Source organism: Molossus molossus, unplaced genomic scaffold, assembly GCF_014108415.1.
Source record: "Molossus molossus isolate mMolMol1 unplaced genomic scaffold, mMolMol1.p scaffold_m16_p_2, whole genome shotgun sequence".
Classification (NCBI taxonomy): domain Eukaryota; kingdom Metazoa; phylum Chordata; class Mammalia; order Chiroptera; family Molossidae; genus Molossus; species Molossus molossus.
Genome location: NW_023425355.1, coordinates 23,487,751 through 23,502,409, shown reverse-complemented (window position 1 = coordinate 23,502,409; position 14,659 = coordinate 23,487,751). Strand labels below are relative to the sequence as shown.

Below are 14,659 nucleotides of genomic sequence, written 5' to 3'. Positions count from 1 at the left end.
TTACTCTTGCGGAGGGGCCTAGGCTCCGTATGCAAGCTCTGTAATTTAGGCAACTCATTATAGCATGTATTACCATGTTCGTTTTCGAATGAAGAATACAGACTATCACCTTATTTTGTTTAAATATGGGATTGAAAACACTGCAATTCGAAGCAGAATTGAAGGCCCTGGCTGGTGTGGCTCAGTTGGTTGAGCATCGGTCCGTGTACCGAAAGGTCGCTGGTTCTATTCCCGGTCAGGGCACATACCCAGGTTGCAGGTTCGGTCCTGGGTCAGGGTGCATACGGGGGGCAACCAATCAATGTATCTCTGTCACATCGATGTTTCTCTCTCTCTCTCCCTCTCCCTTCCTCTCTCTGTAAAGTCAATAAAAAGATATATTTTTTAAAAGAGCAGAATTTTAGAGAGCTCTGTATTTCACATACCATCATTTCCACCTGTGCACGATGCTGACGGAAACGGCAAGCAGAGCTTCAGGTTTTTGCCTACGTATTTTACTTGGAGAAGATGGCCATTTTCCATCAGTTGGTTTTACTGCTGTTATCTCATGGTGCTGAGGTGGAGATTGTTAAAAAGCAACAAGGACGCTGGTGTTGAACAGGGGAATTGTAGCGAGATAAAGTCAATGGGGCCCTGGCCGGGTTGGCTCAGCGGTAAGAGCGTCGCCCACGGATCAAAGAATCCGGGGTTCGATCTGGCGAAGGGCACGGACCTCGGTTGCGGTTCATCCCTGGTCCTGGTTGGGCTCATGCGGGTGGCAACCAGTTGATGTGTCTCTCTCACATCGATGTTTCTCTCTCTCTCTCTTCTTTCCTCTCTCCCTCCAGCTCTATCTGAAGATTAATGTAAAACTATCCTGGGGTGAAGATTAAAAAATAAAGTCAATGGGATCTTGGAAAGAAACGAAATAAGGTGCCTAATAAAGTCAACATGCAAACGGGCCAGAGGAAAAGACGGGAAGCCAGGAAAGGCGGAAGCAAGGAAGAAATCTGGAAAAGCCCCCGATTGTGTTGCTTATGGAAAGAAGCAAGCAGATGAGAGAGTTGTGCACTCTGTGCCTGCCTTCCCCTCTCCTCTCCTGGCTCTTCTACCGATGCCCAAGAGGCTTCACCCACCGTTGCCAATGCCTGCCTTCTCGCTTCTGGTCGCCGCCGGACATGTGCATTGGCCGCTGCCCCTTGGACTGACCGCCAGGGCTACCTGGGCTGACATTTCTTTGACCCTATGTGTTCACGGAGACACTCCGGCTACAAATCCAAGGAGAGCCCAATTTAGATTACTTGGAATCAGTCCTCTCAATTTATGCAGTTTCTGAATATAGTCTTGGTGTTTCACAGTTGACAACACTGCATTCCCTTGAGTGCCAAACTCCCAGACACCCCATGGAATGATCGCTCTCTCCCCGTAGTCTTTCTAGAGTCAGTCGGAGGTGTGAGACTAATCAGACAGGGGCCTTGGCGAATGTATTTTCAAAATAAACAGACTGGAGAGATGACGGCAGTTCTTTTCGGGCACAGAATCACTTCTACTTATCAGCCGCCTAACAGAAAACTGAATTGACATACAAATGATTTCCACTTGCTTTCCACGAACTATTAATGCTCTTGTAGTTTGAGGAAAAGCAGTGAAGGTTTGTTTTCCTTAAGAGGGGAAGGGGGCCCCTGACATCACTGTAGGACGTTCTCATCTCGCAGACTGGCGGCCTCGTAGTTACAGAGCCGTACTGCCCCTAATATTCCGCCAGGCAGAATTACCTTAAGAAATGCATATGAACATATAAACATAGATCGAAATGTTCTTTCCTCCAGGCTTCCCACTCCTTTTATAGGTCATCTTCAATGTCTTCATACACACAAAGCAAAACACTTCTCTCCTCTCAACCATATCTTACCTTCAGGCTAGACCACCCACCCGGATTCACTCAAACGTCAAACAGGTGAATATAGCTTGTGCCGCCTTTTGCCATAAATCTCAGCATTGCCCAGAGCCACCTGGATAGCTCTGCACTGGGCTCCATTTCCTCCACTGCTTTGTTGGAGGACACTGGTTTTGACAGCCACCGATTTGCATTCTAACCCCACCCGGTCGTTTCCAGGCCAAACACGGAATATTTGGGGACTCGCAGGCTATTCAAGGCAAATCTTGTAACTCTAAATGAAGCAGAGTCTACATGTTTGCTATTCATTTTCCTTTTTTTATTTACTTCTCTGTCTAGCTTTACAGCCCATGAAGAGGACATTTACAATCAACACAGCTGATTTCTTCCTCTACTTTAAGAAAGACAGGAACTAAAAAATAGAAGAATGTACTTAGAAGAGATGGATAGCTTGGCTTATTTGGATGATCCGGAGTGGAACTCCTATCGACCTCAGCCATAGGGCGTAAACAGAGAAGGTGGACAACTTGCTAGTTATGCTTCTAATTTCTTGGAGATCAACTCTCATTGGGTGACTTTGCTACTAATCAAAACACACACAAACATGTGTTCCAATGCTTGGGACTTTGGGGGACCTTCGATTATCTGCGCCTCCCCTCTCTTTGTGAACATGGAGAACAGACCGTGTCCGATGGCCTGGGGACTGGCGCCAGGCAAAGTGCTCAACCATTGTCTCCTTGCTCAGCCTTGCCTCCCACCCTGAACGGCCTGCCTCGAGCTTGTAGATTAACTCCCATCTTGCTCTTATCGACTCACATTCCAGAGGCTCCATGCATAGCCCCCGCAGGGCCAAACCCTAAGAGACAAATTCCAGCTACAACAGGCAGATATAAAAGACACGAGCCCCTACATTGAGCGCGGCTTCTAGGACTCGACCCCCGGAGTCTGTGAACCCGCCCGGAGTGCACCCAATAAAGCCTGATCCCTGTTTATTCGGCTGATTGGCTCTCCAGTCTCTTCTCTGTTTTATTCGGCGGCGCCCCCGATTCCTTACAGACCGTACTGCAAAGCCCAACTGGCCTCCAGAAGGAAACATTATCTCAGTTTCCTTACCTGTAAACAGCTAATGTGCCATCCTCGGGGCCGATTACTTTTAATGATTTAATTACATTTATGGTTTTAAACCACACCTTCCACCTAAACCACACGCTCATAAAATAGCAATTAAAATATTTAATATTAAACACAGTGGGAGTCTCCTTGTTTCTGATTTTTTTTTTTTTGCAAAGTCTACAGTTATCTGAAGATACTTTCACCAGGTTGCAACCTGCAATCATGTAGACGGAGAAGCCTGCTGAGACTTCGCACATGAACTGAGATCAAGGGTCACAAAGCCGGCTTCCAGGGGGAAGTTTCTGCGTGTGTTTCGGGGTGGGGGGTGTCCCCTGGCTCCGAACGCGAGCTGGGCGGGGTCTTACCTGGATTCCTGGGGATGCGCTTTCTGCGGTCTCGGAACGCGGCCCCTGACTGCAGGGCCTCCAGCAGATTATCCATCACGCCAGTCTCATCACCCTCTGGAGGGAAGGAGAAATCGGAATTAATCTTGGAGCAATTAAAGTTAAACTACAGGAAAATAAAGGGAAAAAACTCCTGTCAGATTTACATAATACCCCTAAATTAAAGACATATATCTGTTTTAACATAATGGATCCTGTCAGTTTCTGGCGCCGCGGAGGACTTTGCTTATTAGGCACCATTAAGCAAAATTCATGCCAATCCCACTGTTCTTTCAACTTAAAGACCTTGTCTTTTGTATTATTGATGACACGCTCAGTATGCAAATAAACAGTAGCTGATCAGCTACTGCTGCTTTCCTGTTAAGATTCTTATAAGATATTCCTAAGCAAGAAACCACTGACCCAGCTTAATGCAATCAATGCACAGGGTGTGATTTGATGAAGCGGAGTTACACAAGGTTAAATACTGATTGTATTAATACCTTCAGCATTCAACCATCATCTGCGATTATCTCAAAAGACACTATTTGCGAAGCACATTTGCATTCAATTCCTACCTAATCCATATCCTTTTCCCTTTTCGAAATGCTGACATTGTTCAAAAAAACACACAAAAGGTGACCACATCATCTGAAAGGCCACATTTTACATTTGAGAAACATCAGGCAAACTCATCATTCCTTTTAGAATGCTGCTGTGTTTCTAAGCTTTTCCCATGGGAAAGAACTGTCAAAAATCCATGAGCAAGCCCTGACTGGTGTGGCTCGGTGGATACAGTGTTGGGGTGGTGGGGGGGCGCACACCACAGTGTCATGGGTTCGATTCCCGGTCAAGGGCATGTACCTGGGATGTGGGTTTCATCCCTGGCCCCGGTCGCGGCCCTTGCAGGAGGCAACCAATCAAAGTCTCTCTCACATCGATGTTTCTCTCTCCCTCTTCTACTCTCTTTAAAAATATCAATGGAGAAAACATCCTCATACTCAAAAAAATGTTTGTGGAAATGCCTGATGTGAACGCATGTAGAACATTTCACCTTTGACAACTCTGGCCATCGAAAATATTTTGAGATTTGTTAGAGCACTTGTCTCAAGGTGTCAACTGTCAGGAACTCTCTACTACACTGAGGATAATCACTGGCTCTCCCGATGAGAAGGATCCCAACAGGATGGTTGATGTGCGTGGTCGCTGAATGTGTGGGTCTGGGGTAGAGGACATTTGTAGGCAGGAAGGTTAAGACAAGTAAAAGGGAGGAATGAGAAAGAAGACATTGTTTCTAAATGGCATTGCAAAGTTAAATTTAAATCCTTTTTTGTTTAAAGAGTTGACTATGGGGTATCAAATCACAGAAATAAAATATTCTCTTATGGGGCAAGAACAAACTAAACTCTTTATGATCATGCTGTTCATCTGACTGGAGATTTCTTCAATGTTACAATCATTGATTTGAAAATGAATTCTGTAGGACAGGAATTCTGAATGAAAAAATAATAATAATAAAGGGAGACCAAGGTCTTCAGGTCTAATATTTGGTGAAAACAGAAAAGTAGAAGCCTAGTGACTAGAGAGGGAAAGGGGGTGGTGCACTTTTAGGAGCATTAAGGCTGCAGATATCTGAATAAACACTTGCTCTTCACAATAGAAGGGAAAAAAAAGAACCGAATGTAGTCTGGTGCGGCTGGAACGTATCTAGGAAAATTCAATTTTATGCAGTAGGTACTTTACATTTTTTGTACCTTTTAATCTGCCCAACAACACAGCAAAATAGGTATTCTCTCTGTTTTTCAGCTGAGGATAGGAAAACTTAAGAGAGTTTAAGCTTCTTGCTCCAGCTCAAACAGCAGGCACGTGGAAAGGCCCAGGCATGAACCCAGATCAATCTGACCCCAAGACCAGCCCTCTTTGCATGACAAGTAACAGAAGATGAAAGGGAGAGGGAATACGGTGTCCAGATGATGCAAGATCATAATTTTCTGACAGACTTTGGGCATAATCCTATAAGCCAGCACTGTCCAATAGATCTATAGTGCATGCCAAAAATGTGAGCCACATAAATAGTTTTAAATTTTCTAGTAGCCATATATATACACATATATATTATATTTTTTATATATAAAATATGTATAATATATATATATTTTTTTAACAAAAAAGAACTGGGGAAATTAATTTGAATATATTATGTAAGCCCGGCCGGTGTGGCTCAGTGGTTGAGCGTCGACCCATGCACCAAGAGGTCGCCGGTTCGATTCCCGGTCAGGGCACATGCCCAGGTTGTGGGCCCGATCCCCAGTGGGGGGCATGCAGGAGGCGGCCAAGTGATGTTCTCTCTCATCGATGTTTCCATCTCTCTCTCTCCCCCTTCCTCTCTCTCTAAAATCAATAAAGAAAAAAAAATTAAAATAAATATTATATAAATATTTAACTCAATAGATACAATAATTATATATTTTACATTCATTTTATCAGACTAAGTGTTGAAAATCGAACACTTTTATTTTGGCACACTTCACTCCAGATTAGCTACAGTTCCAGTGCTCCACAGTGATACGTGGCTCCTGGCTCCTGTCTTGGGTAGTGTGGGAATAAGCAATAGGAAGTGACTTGATCAAATTTACTCTTTAGAAAGACCTGTCAAACAGCACTGTGGCGGAAGACAAGGCGGCATGACAGCAGGCAGGGAGGTGTTTAGGAGTTCAGGGTAATTGTCTCAGTAAGAGACAAAGGACTGAACGAAGGGGATCGCAGAGCGAACGGAGAGTATGGATGCTGTGAAGTTATTAATGCTCTTAATAGGGCCTGTCTGGGAGGGTGAGATCAAAGGGAAGGGAGTCTAGATGACCAGGGATGAACAGGTTTGAGAAAATGTGATCATTTTTTTGAGATTAGTTTTTAAGGACTATCTCAGTAGAGATGTCCAGTAACGAGTAGGAAAAGTGAGCCTGGAACCAGGAATGAAGTCTGGGCTGGAACGAACAGATCTGAGTGCTCCTGGGAGATGGACGAGAGTAAGCTGAGATAGTGGATGGAAAAGGGAGGGGGCACAGCATGCAAATCCTGAGAACCCTAATTTTTATTTTTAAAAAATATTTGTTTTCTTTATTGATTTTAGAGAGACAGGACGGGAGAGGGAGAGATAGAAACATCGATGAGAGAGAACATCGATTGGCCGCCTCCTGCATGCCCCCCACTGGGGATCGGGCCCACAACCTGGGCATGTGTCCTGACCGGGAATCAAACCAGCGACCTCTTGGTGCATGGGTCAGTGCTCAACCACTGAGCCACAGTGGTCAGGCATGAGGACCTCAATTTTTAATAGGAAGTCAGGAGACACAGAACTGGAAAGAAGACATGGAAGGAATGTTTAGAGTTACAGAAGTACAACCAGAAGAGAACCACAGTACAACTGAATTTGATGTATCCTTATAAAAAAAAAATAGTCATTATAGATGAATCTATGTATTCAATAAAATACAGAACAGTATGTATTTATGATTTTGCATAAATATTATGTAAAACTGAAACAAATTTATAACATAATGACATCATGGATACCATTTCAATACAAGTCTCTAAAGCTATCCTATTGTACTCTGATAAAAAGATGGAAAACAAATGTCACAGAAAGAAATTTAAAAAATAAATCCCTTAGGTTAATTAATTTAGTTGCTGCCATCTGACACCTCAGATCAAAATATTACGCTAGATCACTGTTTCTGAGCTTTTTCTTTCATTATCATCTCCCACCCCAGGAACCTTTTTAGGTTTTTTCTAACCTCCCATCATTAAAATCTAATACCACAGATAGACTACGTATCTGTTTATGTACTGTGGCTCTTTGGAGGGTTACAAACCAATGTAATATCTAAGATTTTTTTCTCCACTCACCTCCCCCCAAACCAATATTCATCCCCTTGGGGGTGATATTGCCCCTGCTGAGAAATCACAGGCCAAATGGTTCGGGATTTTGTTTAAAAAAAAAAAAAAGGCCAGGTCTTTGTAAACATTACTGATGTATTAAAGGAAAGAAATGTAGGTTTCAGGCCACCTTTATTTTTTCATTTGCTTCACGATAACTTTCAAAGGAGCTGAGAGATTTTTCTGAAATGTCTAACCCCATAGAATGAAGGTTATATGACTATACCGTAGAACTGATTTATATTTCAGTTAGTCTTCCTAAAACAAAATGGAAGCCAACTGATCCTTTGAAAGACATTATCCTTCATTTGAAATAAATTTCAGTGACATTTGGTATGTGATTGAATTGTGTGACGTTGCCAGCTCACTCAGCATCATTCATTCTTAGATGTGATTAGTAGTAAGTAGCTGTGATTTTCGTTTGTTTTTTTAAATGTTTTAGTCTATGTGATCAAACTCAGGAAAAATATCTTTTAAGTTGGTTTTTTTTTTTCCCATTGAAAAGGAAAAAATAGCTTTTCCTTTTTGAGTTACACAGAAAATGTGCTTTTTAACCATTTACAATACCTATTTTACTGAGTGAAAGAATTATCAAGGAGAGAATTGTTGATGCTTTTTAGCCACTAAAATGGTAATATATGGGTATGTCTGAGAAGTAACAATTCAGAGACAGCTCTCTAATCTTTCATCCTGAAATCAGATCACAGACAGCATTAAGGACCTAGGCGGGTTGCGTGCAGTCCTATGGGCTCTGTGGGAGCTACTTATGTTTGAGTAAATTAAAGGCATGGGTTGAACCTTCTATTTCATGTTTCCAACAATGTTGGTCATTCAGTGGATACTGAATGTTTGCTGATCTCAATGTTCAGCAGCGACATTTCCCTGGATTGTGTTGACTTAATTTCCCCAGAAGAGTTTGAAGATGCTACAGATTAAAATTTCCACTAGGTGAATTAATTATTCCTGTTCCACCTCTGTGCAAGGCTATTCCCCAGTGCCTAACTCAAACTTATTTAGAGGCTATTTTCCATGGGTTTCTCACATTTGTGTATATTTTGTGAGTACAGGCATTGATGGTCTTTGGTCTAAACTATCTTTTCAAGGATGTTTTTGTAGTGAACGACTTTGAAACACGTAGTGTCTCTCTCCAGAGCAGAGGGCGGATTTGTTTGCTTTCAGTCCATTATAAAAGATGCGGGTTCCCTAGGCCTGGGTTCCTCAGCTGTGATACAAAACAACTGTGTGCACAGCCTCCACCGGGGCCCACCTTGGCGTCACCCTGTGGGAGCTGGAAGGCAAGGAAAAGCAGTGTGAACGTGATGCTCCGACTGCTGGCCGTACCGCGACTTCTTTGTCTCGGACCCTGCATCTCGTGGCTTTTGCCGACATACCCGACACGGTGGCAGACTGACTTGTTAGCGTGCCAGTAGGGTAAAATCCCTGCCCCTGCACGGTTTTTTAAAGAGCTCTCCTTCCTTTTTAAGCATCATTAATTGGAATACCCCTTATTACTCTAGGAACCTAAACACCTAGTGCCTTGGACTTTCCCATTAACTAAGACCTCACTCCAGTTCATTACTCCTCAAAAATGATTAAACTAAAGCCAATACTATAAAAATCATTCGATAAGATCCTAGCAACCTGGGTAGAATGGCTTTAGTTCACTATTAAAGCCTCCTTGGATTCTCAATCATGTAATTATGGCTTTCTAGAAAAGCTGAGCTGCTCAAAGTTGACAAAGTTGCTACCAGCCCATCAGTGTGAAGTGACCCAAAAGAAGCAACAGGCTTCATACTGATGGCAGGACCCTACCATGTAAGATCACACTTATGTAGATTAAGTAACAAAAAAAACAACAACTATGCTCTCTGTGGGCTCAAAAAACTGGGAAAGACTCATGGAAAAATTAAAACTCAAGCATCTGAGAATGTTATATTAATAAGGCTGGGTAATGACTGGTATAAAGACAGTAAAATCTAGATTCACTAACTCCCAGCACACATGCATGTATTTACTCGTTTGCTGTGTGTGTGCGCACGCGCACATATACATTTGTAAATATCGTCATGCACAGATTTTAAGTGTACAGTTTGGTGAGTTTTGACGAGTTTCAACACCCATGCAATCACCACCTCAATCAAGATATTGAACATTTCCATCACCCCCAAAAAGTTCCTTCTTGGCCCCGCTATGCAGAGGCAACCTCTGCTCTGATTTCTACCGTCACATATTAGTTTTTCCTGTGCGTATCAGATAATTTAAGAGGGCAAAATGTGTCAAGGTTATTTTCAATCAGTGCAGCTACCTGAAATTAAACACGTGCGGTGTGCCTGATAAGCCACGAGGAGAGCGACAGAGATGAAAGGTACAGGAGCTATAATCTGAGCCAAGTTCTAAAGAGACCTGGATATCAAAGACAGAAATTCCAACATGCTTCAAGGGACTCTAAAACGTCATTGGGAGATCTTCAGCAAGATAGTGATATGATAAGGGTGACATTTAAAATCAGCCTCACAGTAGTATGCAAAATGGACCAGAGTGGGAGAGATAAATTATACATAGAATACAATTTCCTTTGCAGTGACAAATATTATTCTGTCTATAACCCTGGGTAAAGCACAACAGTTAATTCTGGCATTAATGGTGAAAGACTAAATAGAAAAGTAAAATTGGTTTTGTGAATGGAAATGGAAGCTGACAGCAGAGGAAGGTAGTGATAAGTGGAGGGTAAGACAAATCAGTGTTCGATTCAATCTTTTCTATACCAGCTACTACGGTCCAGACTAAGACCACGTTGCAAGATGTATGGACTTGTAGATGACACAAAACTAGAAGACCGCTCAGTTATCAAAAAAGAGGGCATCAAAAGCCCTTCTCTGGGAATCTAAAATTTTTTTTTAAAAAGGCACATGGCTGACAAATAGCTCTTATAACTCAACATGGAACAATAAGTGGGAATAGACGACGCAAAGGCAACCATAGCCCAGCTGGTCTGGCTCAGTGGTTGAGTGTCGACCCATGCACCAGGAGGTCCCTGGTTCGACTCCCACTCAGGACACATGCCCAGGTTGGGGCCCAATCCCCAGTGGGGGGCATGCAGGAGGCGGCCAGTCGATGTTCTCTCTCATCCATGTTTCTATCTCTCTCCCTCTCCCTTCCTCTCTCTCTAAAATCAATAAAGAAATAATAAAATAAAATTTTAAAAAATCAAGTTATTATTCCAAAGAGATTAAAAAGGGGCATAAATAGAATGTATAAAGTTCTAAGGGAAATAATGAAGGCAGATGCTCCTTTTCCAAAGAGGAAAACTTCCAAGAGGCAAAAGAGGGCACAGGAACTTTGAAGAAATTACCAGAAACCCCAGGATGAGCTACGGGCAATGTAGCGATTACATTATGCAGTAGTTGAAAATTTGTAAAACAAAACAGAAAAACATGATGCTCCCAGGTTGAGGCTTTGCACATTGGTATGCACCAAAAAGCAAAATTAATCTCAGAGCAATTAAAGGTAAAACTAGAGGAGGACATGTTGGTTGGAGAGTTCATTCAGTCTGTTATCTCCTCGCTAGATTAGGTCATTAACTGTTTCCCGCAGTGAGGAAAATCAGCAGAACCTTGATAAACTTCATTGTGACTACTCCTCTTCCCTAATCATGTTAATTTAAGGTTGATGTTTTAGGTACATTTTGTCAAGAGAAAGGTACTGGATTCGGGTAACGAGATAAATAGATATTCCACCGCGAAGTGATGAAGGGTGAAGGATGAGGTGGTTTCTCCCCAAATATCTACATGAGAGGTACTGCCTAAAAGTTTGTCAGGGGAACTGAACCGGTGAGTTAACTTTCCCTGATGTATCTGCACTTTAAAGAGGAGCTTGTTAACACAAATGAATGGATTTTCTAAAGGGAGAGTTTCAGTGGAGAACTTTTCTGGCCAGAGGCACCTTTGTGGCAGTTTGCCTATGGTGAGGCAGCTTCATAGTAAATGGCGGTTAAAAAATACTGTTTACCTGCATTCTTTTTTTTTTCAGTTTACCTATATACAAGAAGATCGAGACAAGAAAATTACACATTCTATAAATCAACAAACACCCAATAAACCTGAATGTTAATGCTTACCAGAAAACCACTGTTGATGCCTCTGGTAAAAGATCTCACATTCAATATTTTAAGTAATTAATATTTCAAAGAGACCTTTGAAATACTTGGTGTGTCTTATCAGAATCAATCATTTACTAAGGGCATGGAACACTTGTGAAGGGAGAAACAAGCAAAAACAAACTTGGAGAAAGAATAAATTTAAGTCAGTTCAAAACCATCCACCAAGGTAAATCTAAGTTACTGTCTGAAAAGATAAAACGAAGATGTTTTGCAGGTAGGAACGGTAATAGTATCTACCATTTATTGAGAGTATAGTGTGTATGTCAGGCCCTGTCCTAAGAGAATCCTCACATCGACCTATTTTCCAGGTAAAGAAACTGAGGCCTATTGATTAGGTGGAGTAACTCGCCCAAGGTCCCATAGTTGGGAGGAAGCAGACCAGCATTAGGACCTAGGGAGTATGTCTCTAGAGCAGGGGTTGGCAAACGAGGTCCCTCAGGGTCAAATCCAAACTACCCTCTGTTTGTTTGTTTTTTTTTCAATCCTCACCCGAGGACATTTTTTTTGCATTCATCTTCAGATTGAGCGGGAGGGAGAGAGGGAGGAAGAGAGAGAAACATCGATGTGACAAACTGCAACCGAGGTGCGTGCCCTTAGCGGGAACCGAACCCGGGTCTCTCCAGTCTGCGGGCCGACGCTCTAACTGCTGAGCCAAACCGGCCAGGGCCAGACTACCAACAGCCTACATGCTAAGAATGGTTTTCACATTTCCAGTGGTTTCTAAAAAGATCAAAAGAATATTGCGTGCTACATCAAAATTTCACAAGATTCAAATTTCAGTCCATGGGATCGAGTCGGCTCCTTAACAGACCTAGTTTGATGGGAACAGAGCCAAGTTCAATTCATTTCGTCCGGTCCCTGCGGCTCTCCGGCTACAACAGCGGGGTCGAGCTGGGACAGAGCTTTTGTCCTGGGAGGCCTGCAGTGCTTACTATCTGACCCTTTCCAGAAAAAGTGTGCTGACCCCTGCTCTCGAGTACACGCTAGGCGCAGACGCCTGTGAGCCCGCAGTGTGCCTAGGCAACCTCGCTATCACTGAAACACGGGCTCCCCCTCGTGGCCGGGGGGGGAGGCCATGAGCAGTCCCAGCAAGCATCCCTGAAACGGAGATGCTTCCATTCAGAGAGCCAGTGCCCAGAATGAGACAGAATGAAGCAACGATCACACACACACACACACACACACACACACACACACACACACACACACACACACTTACTTCTATCTGGATTTCCAGTTAGGAGTCCTTGAAGTCCAGTTCCTGAGGCACAGTTACAAAGAGACAAAAACGATTTTTCAAAGGCCAGTGGGAGACCCTTGTCTGCGAACCAGCCTCTGAGTGACATGGAGTAAATTCAGCGACTTTACAGATCTAGCTCCTTCCGTGTGAACTTCACCTGGACTGCCGTATCTGCACGTAATACTGTCTGTCATAACCTACCCCTCTTCATAAGAAACACGAACATCCGCAGGTGGAGGCGAGGAGAGGGAAAGGGTGAGTTTCAGCTTCTAGAGCGCCACCATGCGGTCAACTGTATCCTTGTACCTTCCTCAGTGCCTAGCACAGGCCTGCCCGAGGTAAGCGTGGGAATGGAAATGGCTTTTCCTTTTTTTCCCCTTTATTGATTTTAGACAGAGAGGAAGGGAGAGAGAGAGGGAGATAGAAACACCGATGAGAGAGAACACTGACTGGCCGCCTCCTGCACGCCCCCCACTGGGGATCGGGCTCACAACCTGGGCATGTGCCCTGACCGGGAATCGAACTGGTGGCCTGTTGGTGCATGGGTCAATGTTCAACCACTGAGCCACACCAGCCAGTGCTTATCTATTTTTAAAATGCAAAATATCTGGTATGTGCGTGTGTGCGTGCCTGAATATGTGTGACCACTTTACTTATTTATTTGTTTAATCCTTACTCGGGGATATGTTTTTATTGAGTTGAGACAGAGGAGAGAAACATCGATATGAGAGAGAAACATCAATTAGTTGCCTCCCATATGCACCCCAACAGAGGATCGAACCTGCAACCTGGGTACGTGCCCTGGCCAGGAATTGAACCCATGACCTTTCGGTGTAAGGGACAGCGCTACAACCCACTGAGCCATACCGGCCAGGGCTGACCACCTTATTTTTTGAATGCCCAGAAACTTAAGGGTCCTTCTAACAGCTACCCTTTTTCACATTCAGGAGCATATCTTTTTTTCAACCTGATGATATTACACACTTTCGCTTTTTTTAAAAAAAAAAAAAGCAAGTGCAGTTTGAAAACAGGCATGTATAACTAGTTTACTGAGCAGTCTCAACTCAGTTAAGATAGAGACATAAAATTGTTTTTCATTTTCTTCACGCAATGTCAAATCCCTCTTTCATGTCCCTTACTGACATCTTGGGAAGATTCCATCGTTTCCTGGTTGTAGTTTACGCATTAATCTTATCTTTGCTTCAAGGTGTTGCCTTCCTGTTGCTAGTTAGTCTTTTGGACCCGGGTACCTCAGGAAGAGAATGAGTGTCATAATCTGCTCCCTCATTCACTCTCTCTCTCGTGGAGCTATGAGATACCCCAGTGGATTGGAGCACCGAGGAAGGAAAAGGAAAAGAGGGATGTCTGTTAACTGGCTACTGTTACGACCGGCTGGATAGACATGTTACAAGGCTTGCAAGAAACAAAGGTGGGGGTTTAACATAAGGATGCACGCAGATGTGAGGAGGAGGAGGAGCCAGGCCTCTGCAGCTGTATGGGCGGCCTCACGAAGAACTGCAACACCATTCAAGATACAACCATGACTCTTACCCTGCGGCTACAACATCCCTGGTCATCCATTGATGTTATTACTTTAGTACTTCGATGTCCATTCTCACTACTCTACCCAAGTGCAGCTACTCTTAACATCTGTTTTTATTTGCCCTCTGCCATTTGCGAACTAATTATCTCTCTTTGTGTCTTTGAGCCCAAACTCCCCAAGAGAAAGGATCAAACTGGTTCAACCAGTAGAGAACAGCCTTTTGGGAGGAGTGTTCATAACAGACTATCTCTAACAAAATACACCAGCCTGCAGATGGCTGTCCGTGGGTCAGGAATCAATGTCTGGCCCAACCTGCAAGGAGGGAAGGGGAGCCTGGTACAAGCGTGGTCAGCAACGCTTAAGAGGCTGCCTAGTGCCACTTGCCTCAGATAAGGAACCTAAGGCATGT

The 14,659-nt window shown here is 43.5% G+C and overlaps 1 protein-coding gene across 1 annotated transcript in view; it reads right to left on the bottom strand.

The window, feature by feature from the left end:
• Positions 1 to 14,659, bottom strand: part of DIAPH2 (diaphanous related formin 2) — a 924,489-nt gene that overhangs the window by 166,210 nt on the left and 743,620 nt on the right. Inside the window, exon 26 of the mRNA XM_036270453.1 lies at positions 3,355 to 3,450. Within this exon, the coding sequence (XP_036126346.1) occupies positions 3,355 to 3,450 (96 nt within the window). The remainder of the gene's footprint in view (positions 1 to 3,354; positions 3,451 to 14,659) is intronic.